This window comes from Dipteris shenzhenensis, chromosome 15 (assembly GCF_047967505.1).
Source record: "Dipteris shenzhenensis isolate YYH24624 ecotype China chromosome 15, Dip_SZ_1.0, whole genome shotgun sequence".
Classification (NCBI taxonomy): Eukaryota; Viridiplantae; Streptophyta; class Polypodiopsida; order Gleicheniales; family Dipteridaceae; genus Dipteris; species Dipteris shenzhenensis.
In genome coordinates this window covers 19650244-19668067 of record NC_141610.1, presented here as the reverse complement: position 1 = coordinate 19668067, position 17824 = coordinate 19650244, and the positions used below count along the sequence as shown (strand labels likewise).

General features: G+C 45.4%; 1 protein-coding gene across 4 annotated transcripts in view; it reads left to right on the top strand.

Moving 5' to 3' along the window:
- Nucleotides 1-12945, top strand: part of LOC147893517 (ARM repeat superfamily protein) — a 207170-nt gene extending 194225 nt beyond the window's left edge. For 2 of the 4 annotated variants that reach the window (XR_015542194.1, XR_015542192.1), the window contains exons 39-40: nt 12039-12375; nt 12486-12945. Coding sequence is in view for 1 of the 4 variants with exons in the window: in XM_087385521.1 (XP_087241647.1) it covers nt 12039-12269 (231 nt within the window). In the remaining 3 variants the exon portion in view is untranslated. The remainder of the gene's footprint in view (nt 1-12038; nt 12376-12485) is intronic. The other 2 variants (XM_087385521.1, XR_015542193.1) reach the window with 2 other exon arrangements.
- The last annotated feature ends 4879 nt before the right edge of the window (nt 12946-17824 follow it).

Genomic DNA, 17824 nt, shown 5'->3' with positions numbered 1-17824 from the left:
TGCTTGCGATGATGATGCCTACTGAGAGAGGGATGAACACTGTATGCGAGTGAGTTGGTACAAGGTTTGAGGTGGGAGGTGACAGAACAATGTGCCACAGCCTCTTGTGGCCTTGAGGCTGGTTTCAGAGGGGGGGGGGGGGGGGAGAGAGAGAGAGAGAGAGATGAATACACACAGGTTGTTCAGTCTGAAAATTGAAGCTCTAGAAAGGATCTCCCCTCCACAAGATTTTGGTAGCCTGCCTTGCACAAGGTTTGAGATGGGAGGTGACAGAACAATGTGCCACAGCCTCTTGTGGCCTTGAGGCTGGTTTCAGAGTAGGTGATCTATGAAAGATGTGATCTCATCAATGTAGAGTCCAAAGAGAGTCGGTGAGAGAGGGCAACCTTGCTTCACCCCAATGGTGCTCTCGACCCAATCCGATAGACCGCCTGGGGCACGGACCGTGCCTCTGACTGACTCATATAAGCTCATCACACCCCAAATCAGCATCTCTGGGATCTGCATCTTGTGTAGTCTCGTGCCCTAGTGCTCATTGTCCCCGTGCCTCTGTATGACTGCTAATCTCTCTCTCTAGTGTACCGATCCATAGATCTTGGCCACTGTGTGGGCAATCATGAGGGTGCGATAGTTCCGAGTGTCCATGAGGTCTCCTGCTTTGTGTCTCAGTACGAGAGTAGTGGTGCTCCATGCTGGTGGGAAGCCGTGACAAACTACAAGGTTAAACATATGTGCAAGGATTGGTGCTAGGACCTCTTGCCCATGTGCGAAGTGCTCTGTCCAAAGGCCTTCATGATCCTATGCTTTCCGGTTGTGGAGCCGGCAAAGTGCAGCCCGCACATTCTGCGTAGTGAATAGATGACAGGTAGTGGGCGTGGGCATAGTGGACATGTCTGGCGGTGTCTGCCTCGGGACATCATAATCGGAGCATGCATAAGTGTGCCACACGCCCGGATTGGTGATGGGGATTTGTGGTTTCCCCTCCGCAAGGAATCCCCACCTAGTGGTTGGGTCTCCTCCGCGAAATGATATGATGATCTCATCCATCCTATGTGTGAGGAAGGCTCGTCTCTTGCAACGTGTCAACCGCTGAAAGATCTTGTGTGGCTCATGTGACATCAACTGACCCAAGGCTCGCTCCCGTGTGAGGTGGGCTTGCATCTCTCTGCACTCATCATCAAACCAGGGGTTTTGAGGCATCTTCCCATCTTGTACCCGTGAAGATCGGGTCGCAAGAAAGGATCTAGTGGCAGCATCCTATATTACTGTGACAAGGGTGGCTGAGGCGTGGGCGAGGTCTAAATCTGCCTCCAATAAGGCCGGAAGCTCTTGGCTAAGTGACACACATACACTGGATCAAGGACATGGTCAAAGTGGATCTGGGTACGAGTAGCGGTAGGAACTCTCCTTGTGCCTGGTGTAGTAGCAAGAACATCAAAGGCTAGATATGAGTGGTCGGCCCCAAGTGGGGGGGGGGGGGTATGGTGAGGTTATGTATCCGTGAGACAAAAGCCAATGGGCCCAGTAGGTAGTCCACTATGCTAGTTCCGCCTCCATGTGGGAAGCATGTGAATCCCTCATATGATGGCCATCTCTAAAGGCCATTGTAGATTATGAGGTCGCAAAAAGTCTCTGAATCCCAAGTTCTACTGCATCTAACTCTGGCATCATGTGGGGATCTCTCTCATATGTGAAGTCAAGTAAGCCCACTTGCCTGTCCCTCGTCCTTGCATTGAAATACCCCAGAAGGAGGGTGTCTCCCTGTCTGGAGAACTCTATGATATCATCAGAGAGAGAGAGAGAGAGAGAGAGAGAGAGAGAGAGAGAGAGAGAGAGATGAATATACACAGGTTGTTCAGTCTGAAAATTGAAGCTGTAGAAAGGATCTCTCCTCCGCAATAATTTGGTAGCCTGCCTTGCACAAGGTTTGAGATGGGAGATGACAGAACAATGTGCCACAGCAAACATTGTTTGAAAACCCTTGTTTTCTTCAAGTGATGAAAGGTGAAAGGGCACTTATGACTATGTGATGGGCAGTGGAGTTGCAACCTCCGCGTAAATAGCCCTAGCAAAGGGCTAGGTTGGATCGACCAGCCCTAGAACTAGGATGACTAGAAGGTTTGCTTAGCCGACCTATAGTCGATGAGTATGCCGATTTGGAGCCTACATGTGTTAAGAATGGCGTAAATTGCATCATCAACTAAGGTATATAACACCATGTGTCGTCATCAGTATATTTGTGAATTGTAGGTTTCTATCGAGCATGCTTGTGGATACAAGTTTAGTCACGTGATGCATGGCCGATTTTCAATGTTGTGTGCTACTTTTTTCCGGATACATCATCCTATGCACATGAGGTCACCATAGCGGGTCACAACCCATATGAGGTGATATATCATATGATATCACGGAGTTCTCCAAGCAACAAGATATTCTCCTTCTAGGTGACGTCAATACGCGTATGAGGGACAAACAGGTGGGGCTAGTAGCTTTTGGGTCAGACCCCGTCAGAGTACCAGAGATGGACATAGCAGAGTTTGGGATATTGAGGCACTCAGGGGATGTACCACATGCGACAGGGTATGGGTGACACTTACTTGAGGTTGGAGCAATATTGCTCTTAGTGCTTCTATTACATGCAGTATGGGCTCTTTGAAGGCCCTTCAGAAACCTTTCGGATGAATCCACGATTCAAATCGTTAGTCATTGTAGGGGAAGCAAAAGGAGAATTGAGTAAATTGATGCAACTTGACCCTTGGGTTGATTCCTTATGGATGACCATTGTGTTAGATGGGTGGGAACTTTTTTTAAGGACAAGCATGCCACTTCAGGTGTAAGGTCTCTATTGAGATATACATGGATTGCCTTAGTCTTTGATGTGCACTCTAGGAGCGCACATGCCCACCAGAGCCTCATACTGGGAGGAGTTTCATATTCTATAGATTTGCAAACTTTTTTGAAGATGTCTCTTAGGAATAGAAAAATCACTCTTTTCTTTTGGCTTCCTTTCATGTGAAGGGATTGTAGTAAATCAGTGGAGGTCTAGATTCGGAACACCCTCTACATGCTTGCGTTGCCTCTTTGTTGAGAAGTCCATTCATCAATGTTTATGGGATTGCAGACATGACAGGGTTATCTAGAAAGGCGATTGCAAGACTTCTGAGTAGATTTGCTCCGTTCTCTTTCTTCATATCTAGGGCTCAATGGCTTGTGTTTCTTTGTGTGGGCCTCAGGTGTTTTATGATATGGATCCTCTTGGGCGATTTCATTTTAACGTCATTTGTTGATCCCTCTCTCCCTATAGACTTGCACATTCTCAATGTGACACGTCGGGATATCATATCGAGCATGTCAGCATGGAATATATGGAGATCTAGAGGCACCTGATGATTCCGAGGTCTGTCTACCTATCTCACACCTTGGCCAATATTTGGACAAATGCACACTTTGATGGTCGACCATTTGGTTGAATATGCAGGGTTCTATTCCTCGGGGAGACCTATGATGCAGAACATCACCAAGAATTTTTGGCTACACAGTGTGTCTAGTCCATATCATCCTTAGTGAACCCATGGTATACCAAAGGTTAAACAAGATCACGTGTAGGCCAGATACACAGGGCTTTACTACAGTAGGCATTGGGTCATCTCCATTGACGAGAACTGGGGAAGGAAACAACCCCTCCCATAGATGTTGACGTCGTGGATGCAGTCACCCTTAAGTGCTAAGCTTGCTTGAGCCCAAATTTGAACTTGCTCATGAAGATTGAGTCCCGGGAAGCTCACGACTCCTCCCCGTGAGCTGCTGCTCCTGATGCACCTGATGAGCTGCTGCTCCTCCCCGTGAGCTACTGCCCCCCCCTCTCCCTCTCTCAGCCAGCCCCCAGCCCCCTCTCCCTCCTCCCTCACCCTCCCTCTCCCCTTCCTCCTCCCCGCCCTCCCTCTCCCCCCCCCGCTACCCCCTACCTCTCCCTCCCCGCCCAACCTCTCCCCCACCCGTCAGCTCCCCCCGTCTGTCTGAACAGGATCAAAAGTCTCCTCCTGAGGTAAGGGAGCTGCTCTGATAGCTTCCATCGTGGTACTAGGTGTGCTACAGGCATTGGGCGCCCTGCTGCCCCTAGTGGTCTTGGGGTGCACGACGCAGGGCGCCCTGTTGCTCTTGGTGGTCCTGGAGTGCGTGGTACAGGGTGCTGGGGAGGTGCAGTCGTGGTAGTACGTGATGGAGCCGCACCAGAAGACCTCTTGGGTCTTTTTCTCTTCCTTGGGCAGTCTCTAGCAAAGTGCCCAAGGGTCCTGCAAACCCTGCACCAGTCCTGTCTACCTGAAATCTCGACTCTCTGTCGAAAGAGAGAGCCGTCTGCACGTTGAAGCATAATGTGGTCATCTGAGATGTTAGGGTCAGAGACAATGACCCTAACACGAGGCACCCCGTCTGCACTGACTGCCTTTGCCAAGGAAGAAGGCATGCCAGGAAGAGAGGGGATCTCCGTGACCACTCCGAATGTGGCTCCGATAGTGGCAAGCAGTCGATGGTAGACCTGAGGAAGACCAGGAAACCTAATGAACAATGATGTGACCTGCCTGTCCTCGTCGACCGGATCAAAGCCCAAGGTGTAGGGCAAAAGAAAGATCCTCCTCGAACCCAAAGCTAGGGGATTAGCTTTGAGAACAAGGGCTGTGGACTCGTGGGAGTCAAAAACCACTTGGAAGAATCCACATCCCAAAAGTTGAATATCCCTGAGGTGAGGGGCGAGGTCTCCTGGTAACGCCGCCAGCATCCAGTCTCTAGCCTGTGATCTGGAAGGGTGTGACCCAAAGATGCAGGCGAAAAGTGATGTGGAGCCCTCTAATTCCATATCTTTCTTGAGTTGCTACAGCTCGTCTTCTGAAAAAATGACGGTTCTCGCGGCCGGTGGAGGTGGACGAAGATTGGCTGAATGGGGATCACCTTGGGGGGGAGAGCAGCGGAGGGGGGGGGGAGAGCGTGGGGGAGGGAGGGGGGCGGGGGAGGAGAAGGGGCCGGGGGGGCTGGCAGGGGAGAGGGGGGGCGGAGGAGAAGGGGGCAGTGGGGAGGGGGAGAGCAGCGGGGGGGGAGATGGAGGGCGAGGGAGGGAGGCAGGGGAGGAGAAGGAGGCGGGGGGGCTGGCGGGGGAGAGGGAGGGCGGAGGAGAAGGGGGCAGCGGGGAGGGGGGCAGTGGGGGAGGGGAGAGGAGAAAGGGGCAGCGGGGAGGGGGGGCGGGGGGGGGGCTGGCGAGGGAGAGGGATGACGGGGGAGGGGACGGGGGAGGAGAAGGGGGGCCCTTCCAAACTACAGAGGAGGATGTTGTTGCAGCCCCAGACACTACAGTTCCACATCAGGAGGGGCCTTTAGATCCACCAGTTCCAATCACTTTGGTCTCTGACCCCTTGGTTTCTGACCACGAGGGGACTATAGGTACATCTTCCCCACAGACTGTTCCTGCCACAGTCAGGACAACCGAGAAAGTGCAAGCGCAGATGAGGGCTCTTGATTCTTCTTCACCCCAGCCACAGGCCTCCTCAACCCCCAGCTCCAGTTCTGCTGATAGAGGCCTGGCAGGTCCTTCTCCTCCATCTTCCAGGAGTGCAGGTCTTCTTCGCACTCCTTGGCCAGACTTGCTTATCAGGAATTCTTTTTCGGCACAAGCAGATTCGGCGACTTTCATGGATGATGAGGAGTTTGTGCCCTCCACCTTAGGGGTCTCGGTCATTGGGATTCCTTCTGACAGGGCCTCCCTTTCAGCAGGTGTGGGGATCCTTTCATCTGTTGAGTTTCTTGCCCTCAGCAGGAGTGTTTCGGCCTAGGGGAAGCTGGTCTCCTCTACTAGGTCGGGTAAGCCTTTCCATCCAACATCCTCCTGTTGATGAGGATAGTCAGCTGGAACATACATGGCCTAGGCGGAGTTCCACACCGTCGCCGTAGGTAGCTGATCCGGAACCAGCTTCATCCAGGCGTCACTAGAGGTGCTATTGATATCCTTTTTATCCAGGAACACAAGCTGGATGCCAGTGATTGCTCTAAGTCTGGCAAACTGCTTTCAGGACATACCTTCTGGTCGCCTGCTATGGGCACAAGGGGAGGTACTTGCATTTCGGTCTCTCTTTCTACTCTCCCCTTGGTTGCTGGTCATGGTATTATCTTGCCTTCTAGAGCTTAATGGATCATTATTTTGATTGGAGGACGTAAGATTGGTCTTCTCAATCTTTATGCTCCCAACAACAGAGGGGAGCGGATCTCCTTTTGGAAGGAGTTACTCTCTTGGGTCCCCATTGCAGATTCTTGGATCATTGGTGGCGACTTCAACATGGTTAAGTTGCCTTTAGACAAAAAGGGAGGCAAACAGGGTGGAATTCATTCTTTGGAGAGGGCAGCCTGGGATGCCTTTCTCTTTCAGTTCAGTGGCAGAGACACTTGGTTGGATGATGCCTTTCATATTATGCCACAGTCACTCCTGTACTCTTGGTTGAACAGGAGAATACACATGCCCATTCATGCACGGATTGACAGATTTTATGTAGACGATTGGGCACTTGACAGAGGAGGATCTGTATGCATTTCTACTGGGGTTTCCACCTCAGATCATTTTCCAGTGGTGTTGCAGATTCTTGAGCCTCATCGGAGAGGACGCTTTGCCAGTGTTAGGATTTCGGATGCTTTTTATGCAAAGGAGAGCCTCACGGAGGATATTTTATAGATTTGGATTTCTCACATACAGGGTGGAGCTGTCCATCCATCTCAGGTAGCTGCAGCCTTATCCGGAATTAGTGACTGTAATCATTCAGTCACTGATTCTAAGAGACGTGAGATTCTCAGATGTGAGATTGGTATACGCCAGCAGTTAGCGTCCGTTCAGAGGGAAGAGCAGAAGAGGCCCACAGATGCTTGGATTCAGGAGCGCCTTGGTGCAGCAACGGCTCATTCGCAGACATTGTTGGATCAGAGAGCAGAGTATGCCTTTCATGCACGGGAATCCTTTTGGATTCAGATGGGTGGCAGGGTCAACAAACACTTTTTCTCTACTCATGGGCCCAGACATAGTAGAGATAGTGTTTCGCAGCTTGTTGACTCAGACGGGGTGTTACAGTTAGATCTTGATGTTGTCATGCGTGTAGCTTCAGATTTTTTTGCATCCCTTCTTACTGCAGATCCAGGCACACAGGCCATTGATGATGCCAGAGAGGTTATTTGGCAGTGTATCCCTGTATTGGTGAAGGATGAGATGTATGTTTCTCTGGATGCACCTTTCACCAATGCATAATTCAAGACTGCATTACTTGCCCTTCACAAGGGCAAGTGCCGAGGTTCAAATGGACTTACCCCCTCCTTTTTTATTACTTTTTGGGAGCAGATTGGTGATCACATTACATCAGCCCTGCAGGGCGTGTGGGACTCTGGTGAGATGCCGGACTCACTTACAAATGGTCTCATTCATCTCATCCCAAAGGGGGGTAATAGGAATCTTGTGTCTCAATGGGACCCATCACTCTTTTAGGCACTTTTTACAAGATTCTGGCGAAAGCCATCAGTCTACGGCTACAGGTTTTTCTTCCAGATTTGATTCATGACACACAGACAGGGTTTGTGCATGGCAGAAGTATTTTTGATAATATTTTCTCATTTTGGGAGGCCTCAGAATGGGCCATGCAGAGCCGCGAGAGATTGGCCATTCTACTCTTGGACTTTGAGAAAGCTTACGACAGAGTAGACTGGGATTTTTTAGAGGGTACTCTATCTCGCTTTTGTTTTTCAGATGCATGGATTAGAGGAGTATCCTCTCTCTACAGATCAGCCCATAGCCAGTTGCTCATTGGGGGGGTAAGAGGGGACAGGTTTCAGATTTCCAGATCCGTCCGCCAGGGATGTCCTCTTGCCCCGTTTCTTTTTCTGTTTGTGGCGGAAGCTATGAGTATCTACATTAGATCTCAAGCTGGGCTGAGGCTTCCTATCCGCCGGGAAGAAGAGCTCCTGGATAGTGAGTTGGCAGATGACACGGCTGTTTTTTTGGATGCCTCCCCCAAGACACTCACTTCCTTCCAGACAGCCTTGGATTTGTTTTGCACGGCTAAAGGTGCACACATTAATTGGCATAAATCCATTGGTTTTTGGATTTGCGTGAATGACACCCCGGATTGGGGTAATGATATTGGCTTCACTTGGGTACAGAGGGGCTTCTCTGTCAGATATTTGGGCTGCCAGGTTGGGGTGGGCATCTCTCCCTCACAACAGTTTTCTCCGGTGTTGGAAAGCATTCGAAGAAAGCTCATTTTCTGGAGCTCAGCCAAACTTGACTTGGCCTCCAGGGTGGTGGTGGTTAACCAGGTTCTTCTAGCCACAACATGGTTTGTATGCTCTTGTTGGTGCCACTCTAGGGATTGTATCACTCAGCTTAAGAGGCCTGTACGAAACTTTTTATGGAGTGGTCTAGATGGCACAACTGATGTTACAGCCAGGGTGGCTTGGGAGACCTTGATTCTTCCTACAAGAGAAGGGGGTTTGAATATCATCGACCCAGATCTACAATGCAGAGCTTTACTCTGCAAGTTCGTTGTGAGAGGGCTTATGCCAGGACAAGAGCCTTGGAAGGATTTTTTTATCAGATGCATACAGTCTCGCACGCCCACTTCAAGAGAGGATTGGACACACAGTACTAGATGGGTTTTCACCACAGCCCACCTCAGGTCTCCCTCTTCCCCTCTTATGGTTGCTATCCTGAAAGCATGGGCCAGCTTCAGGAGTACTCTTCGCAAGATTCCCCCATCCACCCGTGAAGAGATTGAAAGGCAGCCTATCATGTGGAATGACAGGATTTTGGATGAGCTTGGCAGACCACTTGGAGCTTCTCCTTACATGCAGTGGCCAAGATGGGAGAGGGGCCCTGCATCTACAGTGGGAGCATGAAAAGCCTTCAGGAAGCTTCGTGCAGACGAACAGGCCCAGATGGTTCTTCATCTCAGAGGGAGTGCAGGGAGAGTCCAACAGATTGATGCAGCCTTGCCCTTGGATTGGGTGGACACAGATGACATGCCTATTACTTGCTCCACGTGGATGGGGGCATTTTCCAGATTGGGAGTTCCTTTACAGGTGATTGCTTTTCTTGACCCACATGAAGATGCCTTAGTATTTGTTGTTTCTTCGGGGGGCAGGCTGTCCAGATCCACAGACGATATCTTGTTGGAGGTACCATTTCAGCCAGTCAGGATAGTAGGCTTCATGGAGCATGGCTCTCTTTCACAGTGGTACTTGGATCCTGACCCGCTTCTCCTCGCCCTTGGCTCATGGAGGCTATGGCTCTATGGAGGTGTCCCAATTAAGTTTTTGCAGTGGGACCCTGGGAAATGGGAATGGATAGATGAAGGGCACCGAGAGAAGGGCATCCCCTTCTTTCGTTACACGGTCAGTAATGCCGGGAAATTCCAGCTCAGCTCTAGGGGTTGGAAGCCTACCAGAGCTCCTCATTGAGAGAACTTTCAGATTTCTGCTGACTTGCGGAGAATTTTTTGGCAGAGGCTCTTGAAATCCCACCGGAATAGAAAAATCACTCTCTTCTTTTGGCTTTTTATTCATGGTGGGATAGCAGTGAACCATTGGAGATCCAAGTTCGGAGCTGACCCTTCTTGCCCTCGTTGCCTTTCTGCTTTGGAGACAATAGAGCACTGCCTATGGGATTGCAGACAGGCGAGAATCATATGGAAGGGGATTGCAAGACTTTTCAGCACTTTTGTTCGCCTACCTTTCTATATGACCTGGGGATCAGTGGCTTGGCTTACTCTTTCAGGGCCCCAGGTATTTTTTGAAAGACTTGACTCCTCTTGGGCTCTTCACATCCGACGACACCTTGTGGAGTCGTGCTCTCTAGATGATGTTCCGGCCACTCTTTTCAGGGCTGCTCACTCCTCGGTCGACTCTCCATGGGAGATCCTAGCTAGCATTGCAGCATGGCACATTTGGAGAGCCAGGTGCACTGAGGGTTCTCAGGTTCACCCTTCTCAGATCTTGGCCAGTACTTGGACAGATACGATGCACACTCTGATGGCCATTTGGGCGACCATGCAAGGATCATCTCGAGCAGCCTCCTCCAGGAGAGTTACTTTTCTCAGAGATTGGAGAGACTCTCCCTTCTTTGCTGAGACTTCTACAAGGTTGAGATGGCATTTTCAGCCTCAACCTTGGTTTCTTTCTACCTCATTCCTCTGAGGTGTTTTTATTACATGCTTAGCATGGTGTATTTCCGCACAGAGCTTGCTCTAGCGGGTTTCTTTCTTAATAGAAGTCTCTTTTTTGAAAAAAAAAAAAATTTTGAACTTGCTGTCGGGTATGTGTGTGACCAGCAACGGGTCCCACTACTGCCGTCAGGTAGGTGTGTGACCAGCAATGGGTCCCACTACTGCCTTTTCTTGTCTTTTTTAAGCAGAGCATATGCAGCTGCGGGAGTCGCAAACTGTAGAACAGGGACTGGAGAAAGGAGCTGAGGAAACAGTTGTTGAATAGGAGAGGAAGCAGTTGCTGAATAGGGAAAGGAGCTGAGGAAGCAGTTGTTTAATACCAGGTATCAAAGCTAGAGAGAGGAGGAAGGAGAGTAGGTGGGTGAGGACAAGCAGATGGGAAGAGCAGGGCTGGCAGGTCCATGAGTAGCAGTTTCATTGAGGTAGGTCGTTCTATCCAAGACATTAGCTCCTTGGATTCAGTTATACTCTCCCCTTGCTCATTTATTTGTGCACTGACATTCACATTCTCTCTGTACTCCAGGACTTTGAAGAAAGAACATCTATCCTCACTCATGAGCATGTGAATCCTAGACGTGATTCTAGTGCTTCCACTTTAATACTTTTCGATGTTTCTCCTCCCACCTGCATGCTCCCTCCTCCAATATGAGCAACATTCAACTGGGCAATAACCCAATGTTTCAGGCCAAACAAAGCACATTATCGTTTTCTCAGTTGCTACACTCAGATCATGGCCAAGGTCTCTAAAGCAGTCTAAGCTTCAAATTGTAAAGTCTGCTTTAAGCTTTATAAGAGGGATCTGTTTTCTGCAAAAATAGATTTGGGCAGCCACCTCGCAACCACGTACAGATGTTTGTCAACTACAAATCGTTGCATACTGCGACTAGGCTATCTGTGGATCCACCTCTCCCATGTGTTTTACATGGCACGGGACACCTCATTGTAGGCCATCTTCTGGTGGTTCTAGTGATGCCCTATAGGCCATGGCATGTGCCTTGTAGGCATAAATATAGGCACTTATAGTTTTAGTGCCTTTTAGGCCACATAGGACACTTAGTCCTATGTGACACCTAGGACACTTAGTCCTAGGTCTAGGTACAAGTACTTTGTACTCTTTCTTTTTCTTTACAACTCTAGTTGATGTGACGACAGACTCTATTGACTCTTTGCACCTTGCTCTCTCTCTTTTTTCCTATCGATCCTACACTCATGGTTTCCTCACACCAGCTTTTGATCAAGACAAAGCACTATACATGCATACCAAAATAGCAGCATATGTCGACTTGGTCACTAGGGGAGGTTGAGTAAGAGATGCTTTAAGATTCTGTGTCATGATGTATACAGAGTTAATGAGGACTAGCTATCATCTTGATAACTTGACAAGGGTAGCATATCCTCCCTATCAGGCTTAGCATTATTATAGATGAACAAGTTTTCAGCTATATGTACCAGATCAATAGGATAGATGTATTTTCTGCTGAAGGAAAGTTGTTTCGCTTCTCAGGGCATCTGGACAACATATTTTCTTCTTTGAGATGACATGTTGCATTCGTTTTTCTGCTTAATGGAAGCCCATATTGCTCTAAAATGGATCTTCCTAACCATTACTTAGAAACAGCCGAGACAGTAAATGGAAATTGGCTCTGTATTCTCACAAAACAGTGTGACTTTGTCAATCAATTGCATTGGTATAGAGATATGTAGAAAGTCCTTGCAATATATCTGTGAAATTTCATCCTTTCTACAGAAATGGTCGCATTGCAGATGCAAATTTAATTCTTTTTTGCTGTCTTACAGGTTCTACTTTGTACTCGAAGTGAAGCTGTTCGTACACAGTCACTAAGCTTAGGGGTTGTAAAATTTTTAGTGGAACATCTGAAGGAGGATTATCTGGTGCTTTTGCCAGAAACAATTCCTTTCCTTGCAGAGCTTCTGGAAGATCAGGAACTTGCAATTGTGGTAAAAAGCCAAGAAATAATCAAGCTTCTTGAAGATCTGAGTGGCGAAAGTCTCTCTCAATATCTATAACCGGATGCAAGTTTTCATTATTGTATAATTCAGCACCTCTTGAATATTTCCTCTATTCGAAGCTGCTAAGAAGACCAAGAGACTCTCGTAAAGGCAGGTTGCATAGGTCCTGAAGTCTATTGGTTTTGTCAAATGTCTCTTTCCACTTCACAAGGGCATTAATATGAGAAACTAATATAAGGATCTGTTTATTGAGCATTTTTATTATGGTTGCAGGTGAAAGGTTTAAAGAAATGCCACAATTCTCCAGGCAACCGAGGGTCTGCTTCAATGAATGATCCTCATGCTGATGGATCTCCAGCTTCTTTGACATCTAGTATTCCCCCTTACAATGCAGTCAAACCTATGGAGCCTCAACTGGCTCAGCTGCAAAATCTCAAATGAAGGGCCTATATCAAAGGCTAATCTGTTATAAAGAAGGGCCTATATCAAAGGCTAATCTGTGAAAGAGTTCTGATCACAGCACGAGCAGTCTCCTTAGTTCTTATTTCTCTCTTTTATATCATATCCATTCATTGTTTTAGATCAGGTTCTTTGAACGACTTTGGACCATCTCATGACATTTGGCACCAGCATTTATATTGTGCCATTGAAGAAGGTCGAATGCACATGTAGTGCCATCTTGAATGAATCGTTTGGAGTTGTGATGATAAAAAGCAGTTATGCTTGTTCATACTCGGAGAATCTCTCGTCTACCTTTTTATAGCAAAGTGCAGTTCTCCTTGTTTCTTTGTGGGTAGTGCTTTAGTGGAGACCTGGAAGCCAGCATCCCTTTTTTTCATCCCTTATTAAATGCACCATTTTTAGATTATTTTTTAAAGATACCATAAGCATAGATGGTTTCTTGTTTTAATAGATGAAGATGAAGGATACAGCAATAACTGAGCTAATACTATATTCAACATATTAAGCGAATAGACTATATTTAACAATCTTGAACTATGTCATAGCTTACATTCAGCTCAAGGCTGATGAATCTATTTTGTGTTGTGCTTCCTTTTAATGGAGCTCATCTTTCTTTGAACACCCAGCTTTTTTTTTGTTGCCTTTTTGGGTGAAGATCCATAACTTGGTTCCATCACAATTTGCTTGGGTGGGCAATACTCTCCCCTCTCAGAAGGCAGGCACAACTACTCTATCCACAACTTAGCAATGCATATTACAAAGTCTACATATCATAAGCACCCCAAAGTGGAACATATGCAAAGGCTGGCCTATGAGAATCACCTGTTCAATGCATTTTGCATGTTACAAAGTCATTTGTAAAGGGAGTCCTTTTTTTGTCTTTGAGAATTAAGTTGTTTTCTCATGGACTTGAGCATAGTCCCATTTCAAGTTGTGTAGCATTGTCTTGGCATTTGCCGTTGAATAAGAGACCTCATGTCCATACAATTGCTCAACTTATACTTAAACTTGACCATACTGCTGCCCAAAAAGGAATGCCTTGTTTTGTTTAAACTAGCTTGACCTTCTAGAAAGCTCTGAGTCTTGATTCCACCATCATTGTTAACCTATGCATGGAGGAGTCCCCTAAAGAATCCATTTTTTTTCCATGCTTGCTCTAAGTAACCAACTTACAACTATCTCAAAGGATGTTGAGAATCTTCTTAATCATGGTATTGTTGATCTAGACTTTCTTATCCTTATAGATAATATATCCCTCATTCACGTTCACTTCTTTCAAAGCTTGCATAAATTGCTTAAGGAAGAAGTAGTAGATGTATTGGATGGCATGATTTGAAGAGTGGAGGAGATAGCAAGAGGTTTTGGAGCATGGAGCATGGAGCATGCAAAGACATTCACATAACTTGGGCCATTGGGCTGCTTAGAATTACAAGCTAGCATTATATGGCTCAAATTATGATGATAATAACAAGGATTCCGTACGAATTTGATGTAGTGCATGCAACCTAATGATTTTATGATAGGCTATGACATAAGCCCATGGTCTACAAGGATTCTCTCTTGGGTTATAATTTAATGTAGCCTAATGATTTAAATGAGACGCCAATGGTGTTTGCAAACTACAAGCAAGGTGGGCGCTAGCCCATTGGGTACTCCATTGGCACTCTGTAATTTGAAAACTCTTTTTGCCACCCTTGTCCTGTAGCTCCACCTGCATGACATACTACTTTCATCATGGAAGAGGCTATGCCTTTTAGTATTTGTCAACAAAACAAGCATTTCAAAGTCCATCCTGATCTTCAAGTGCATGCAATTCATCTTCCACCCTTGTCATCAAGCTTAGCCCCATCCTCCATGCTCCATACCCACAAGACAGTGGCTCTTCAATGCACGATCTCATTTTGCAATGGTAGAGGTTTTTCCATATAACCTAAAGTGCCCACATATATATGAATTGGACACTCATCACGTATATTTGATAATTTTGTATGGATCATGTAGACACAGTGGTAAGGATCTATATGGCATAACTCCTCATAGTTTCCTCTCGATAACACGCTTGAGAATATGTGTCTTGATAATTAGGCAACACTTCATCATATTCAAGGTAATGTTGACTTCAACCTATATATGCACTTGCTTTAAAATGATAAGTAAATTTAATTATTTTTCATAGCACGGCTATATCGTTTACCATTTTGGTTGCTTGTTCACCATTTATTTTTTCTACAAGGAGATGAAATAATTTTAGGAACTTAATGTTACATTATCATTTTCAAGAATCTTGGTTGACAATGAATCATACATGTAGGCTAAGGGAAGTGTGGCAAGAGTTTGCGGCTGACATACTTAAACATAGGTGCAATCTGGAAATTTTAATAGGGAAATTTTGACAATATAACCAATTTGGTTATACTTTTAGTTAAATCAATGGTAATTCAAAAGAAATCTTTTAGAATTATATTGCCAATTCACCCAACAAAATGTTAAAAAATATTGTTGAAACACACCCTATTTGTACTAGTGCTATTCACACATGGCTCAAGCCCATGAAGGTTTCTATAATCCTATCCCATTATTAATGTGTAAAACCATATACAAACATATGTATATGAGTGAAGCATACTTGTATATTGGTGAGTGATGAAGGTGAATAGGGGGATGTTCATATTTTGGAGTAATTTGAGAATTGAGGGGGATGTTCATATTTTGGAGTAAGTTGAGAATTGTGAAGGTCCTTTGTAGGTCTCATCTTGTCTTTAATACCACAATAGATTTTTTATGCTAACTTTTGAAGGATTAAACTTCCTCTTTTAATTAAAACTAAAGAGGGCCAATTTGATTTATTTTACAAGATGCACTCCTAAATCTATTAACACATTTGTGGGTTGTAGTTAGAAATATTGAAATGGAAGTAAATCTTTATACTTTTAGGTAGTGAAGTGATACTATCGCTTTGTCAATGTCCACGTCTTTTGTAAAATTTGGCTAGTTAAGTGAATCCATGTATTTGTGGGGGTTTGCAAACATTAACTTAAGACTAAGTTTCTTTTCAACTAGAATTGTACCTTAGAGATTATTCTAGCTTAGTTTCTAGATTGGATAGGAATCTCTATGATTTGTTTGGTGGTCTTTGGGAGCTTATTTGTAGTATATAACAATTGGGATTGTTAGCCCATAAGGGCCATTGATTAGTATGCCCATTTAGTTTTCATGGGTGAACAAACCTTTTGGGTGATGTTGACAAGAGGCATAAAATAAGGAAATATCATGATTCTTTGTTTTGGAAAGACATGTACTATTGCAAACTAAACCGGTTATGAGATTAGATTTAGATGATACAAACCAGTTTTTTCTTTTTTTTGAAACAAAAATGCCGACTCGTTTCCAGTTGTCTCCCAACCTAATCCCCGTTATCAGATGTGCTCTCCTTATGGCCAACTTCACCTTACACCACAAAGACCTAGTGGCCGGGCACCGCCATAACAGATGCAATACATGCTCCACCGCTTTCCCGCTAAGGGGCCACAGCGGATTGACCATGAATCTCTTCATGAGCTTTGCCCTCAAAGGCAACCAATTATGTAGGAGCTTCTACAATAGGAAACAGCATTGTCTCACTCTACAGTCTTTCCAAATGCTCTTACATATATGTATAAGCTAGTTTCAAACTTCATGCAAAACTAACGTACCATATAGCCAAGCAGGTACCTTTAACTAGCATCATCAATCGAGCTAGATGTGGCACATGAGGATCACTAATTTACAGGCAGCACTGAGATCTAGGTAACAATGGCATTGTGATTTAATTACAACCTTCCCATTAACACCAACAACCTTCTCCTTACAGGCGACATCCTTCTCATTTGTACTAGTAGTCTTGTGTATCTAATCAAGACCAAACTAATTCTTCCAAAGGAATAGTTGATCCTCTAGTACCGTGCTCATGTGGCCTGCTTCAATTGTACATTGCTTTAAAGTCTATAAGTTATGTCAAGCTAGATCCAAAATTCAAGTGGTTGCTCCATACAAACCTCATCCTTGAGGTCTCCATTTAAGAATATTGACTTCACATCCATCTAGATCATGTCAATGCGTATCCTCTTAGCAAAAATTTTTGAGACTATACTCTCTAACTTAAAAATATGGCCTAAGCAATTTAAAAGGCCTACAGATTTTAGATTAGCTAGCTAAAAGAAGTAACATTTAGGACTAACATGACTCAGGCAATTGGTTGTCAAGTGAAAGTGAGTCAATCCTATATGAGAAGCTTGCCACCATTAACAAAATATAAGAAAGAGAGAGTTTAAGTAAAGAAGTCTAATTGATATTATTTTGGCACAATAACATGAAATTTTCTCCAAACAAGGATCTATAGGCTATGGAGGTGACACAAGTAGTATGATTAGCACATGATAGATATGCTTTACACAATGCACGTTGGCCCTCCACTGCTATCTATTGCTATCTTTTTTTCCTCCAAACACATTATGATGGTATCTTTTCATTTGTATACTTGTGGACTTAAAGAGGAGAGAGAGAGAGAGAATATTATTTTGCATGTGCAAAGTCCGCTACTAGGAACATGAGCTTTCCATGCTATGGACCGAAGACAAATCCTTGCTCTGATACCACTGTGCAACGAGAAACACTCGCGGAACCTACAAGTCCTTGAAAGCATAGCCAAAACGCTATACAAAAATATGCACAAACTTTCAAAACTCACAAACAGAATAGACTGAACAAGCATGCTATGTGCAATCTCCCCCCATAGGAGTGGTGCTCTCCTTCCACCTCCTCTGTATTTGATTATTGAATAGCCTCCAAGAAAAAATTTATGCAAGCTCCATGTATATACCTGAAGCATAGAATAACCTTGCAATTAAATTATTTATCAAACTTTTAGTATTTCAATTGTCAAATCAATAAATCACAAATGGATGGTGCACACATGCCATCAAATGGTGCAGCTCATGCCACAATACATAAAATTGCATGGATGGCGCACACATGCCTCACATACCATCATCGTGTAAGTGGTGCACACAATTCCACACACTCATACAGTTGTAGTAGCTTTATATCCAGCCATGTAGGAGCACACATGCATCACTAAGAACAATGAGAACACATGGGTCAGTTGCATGACA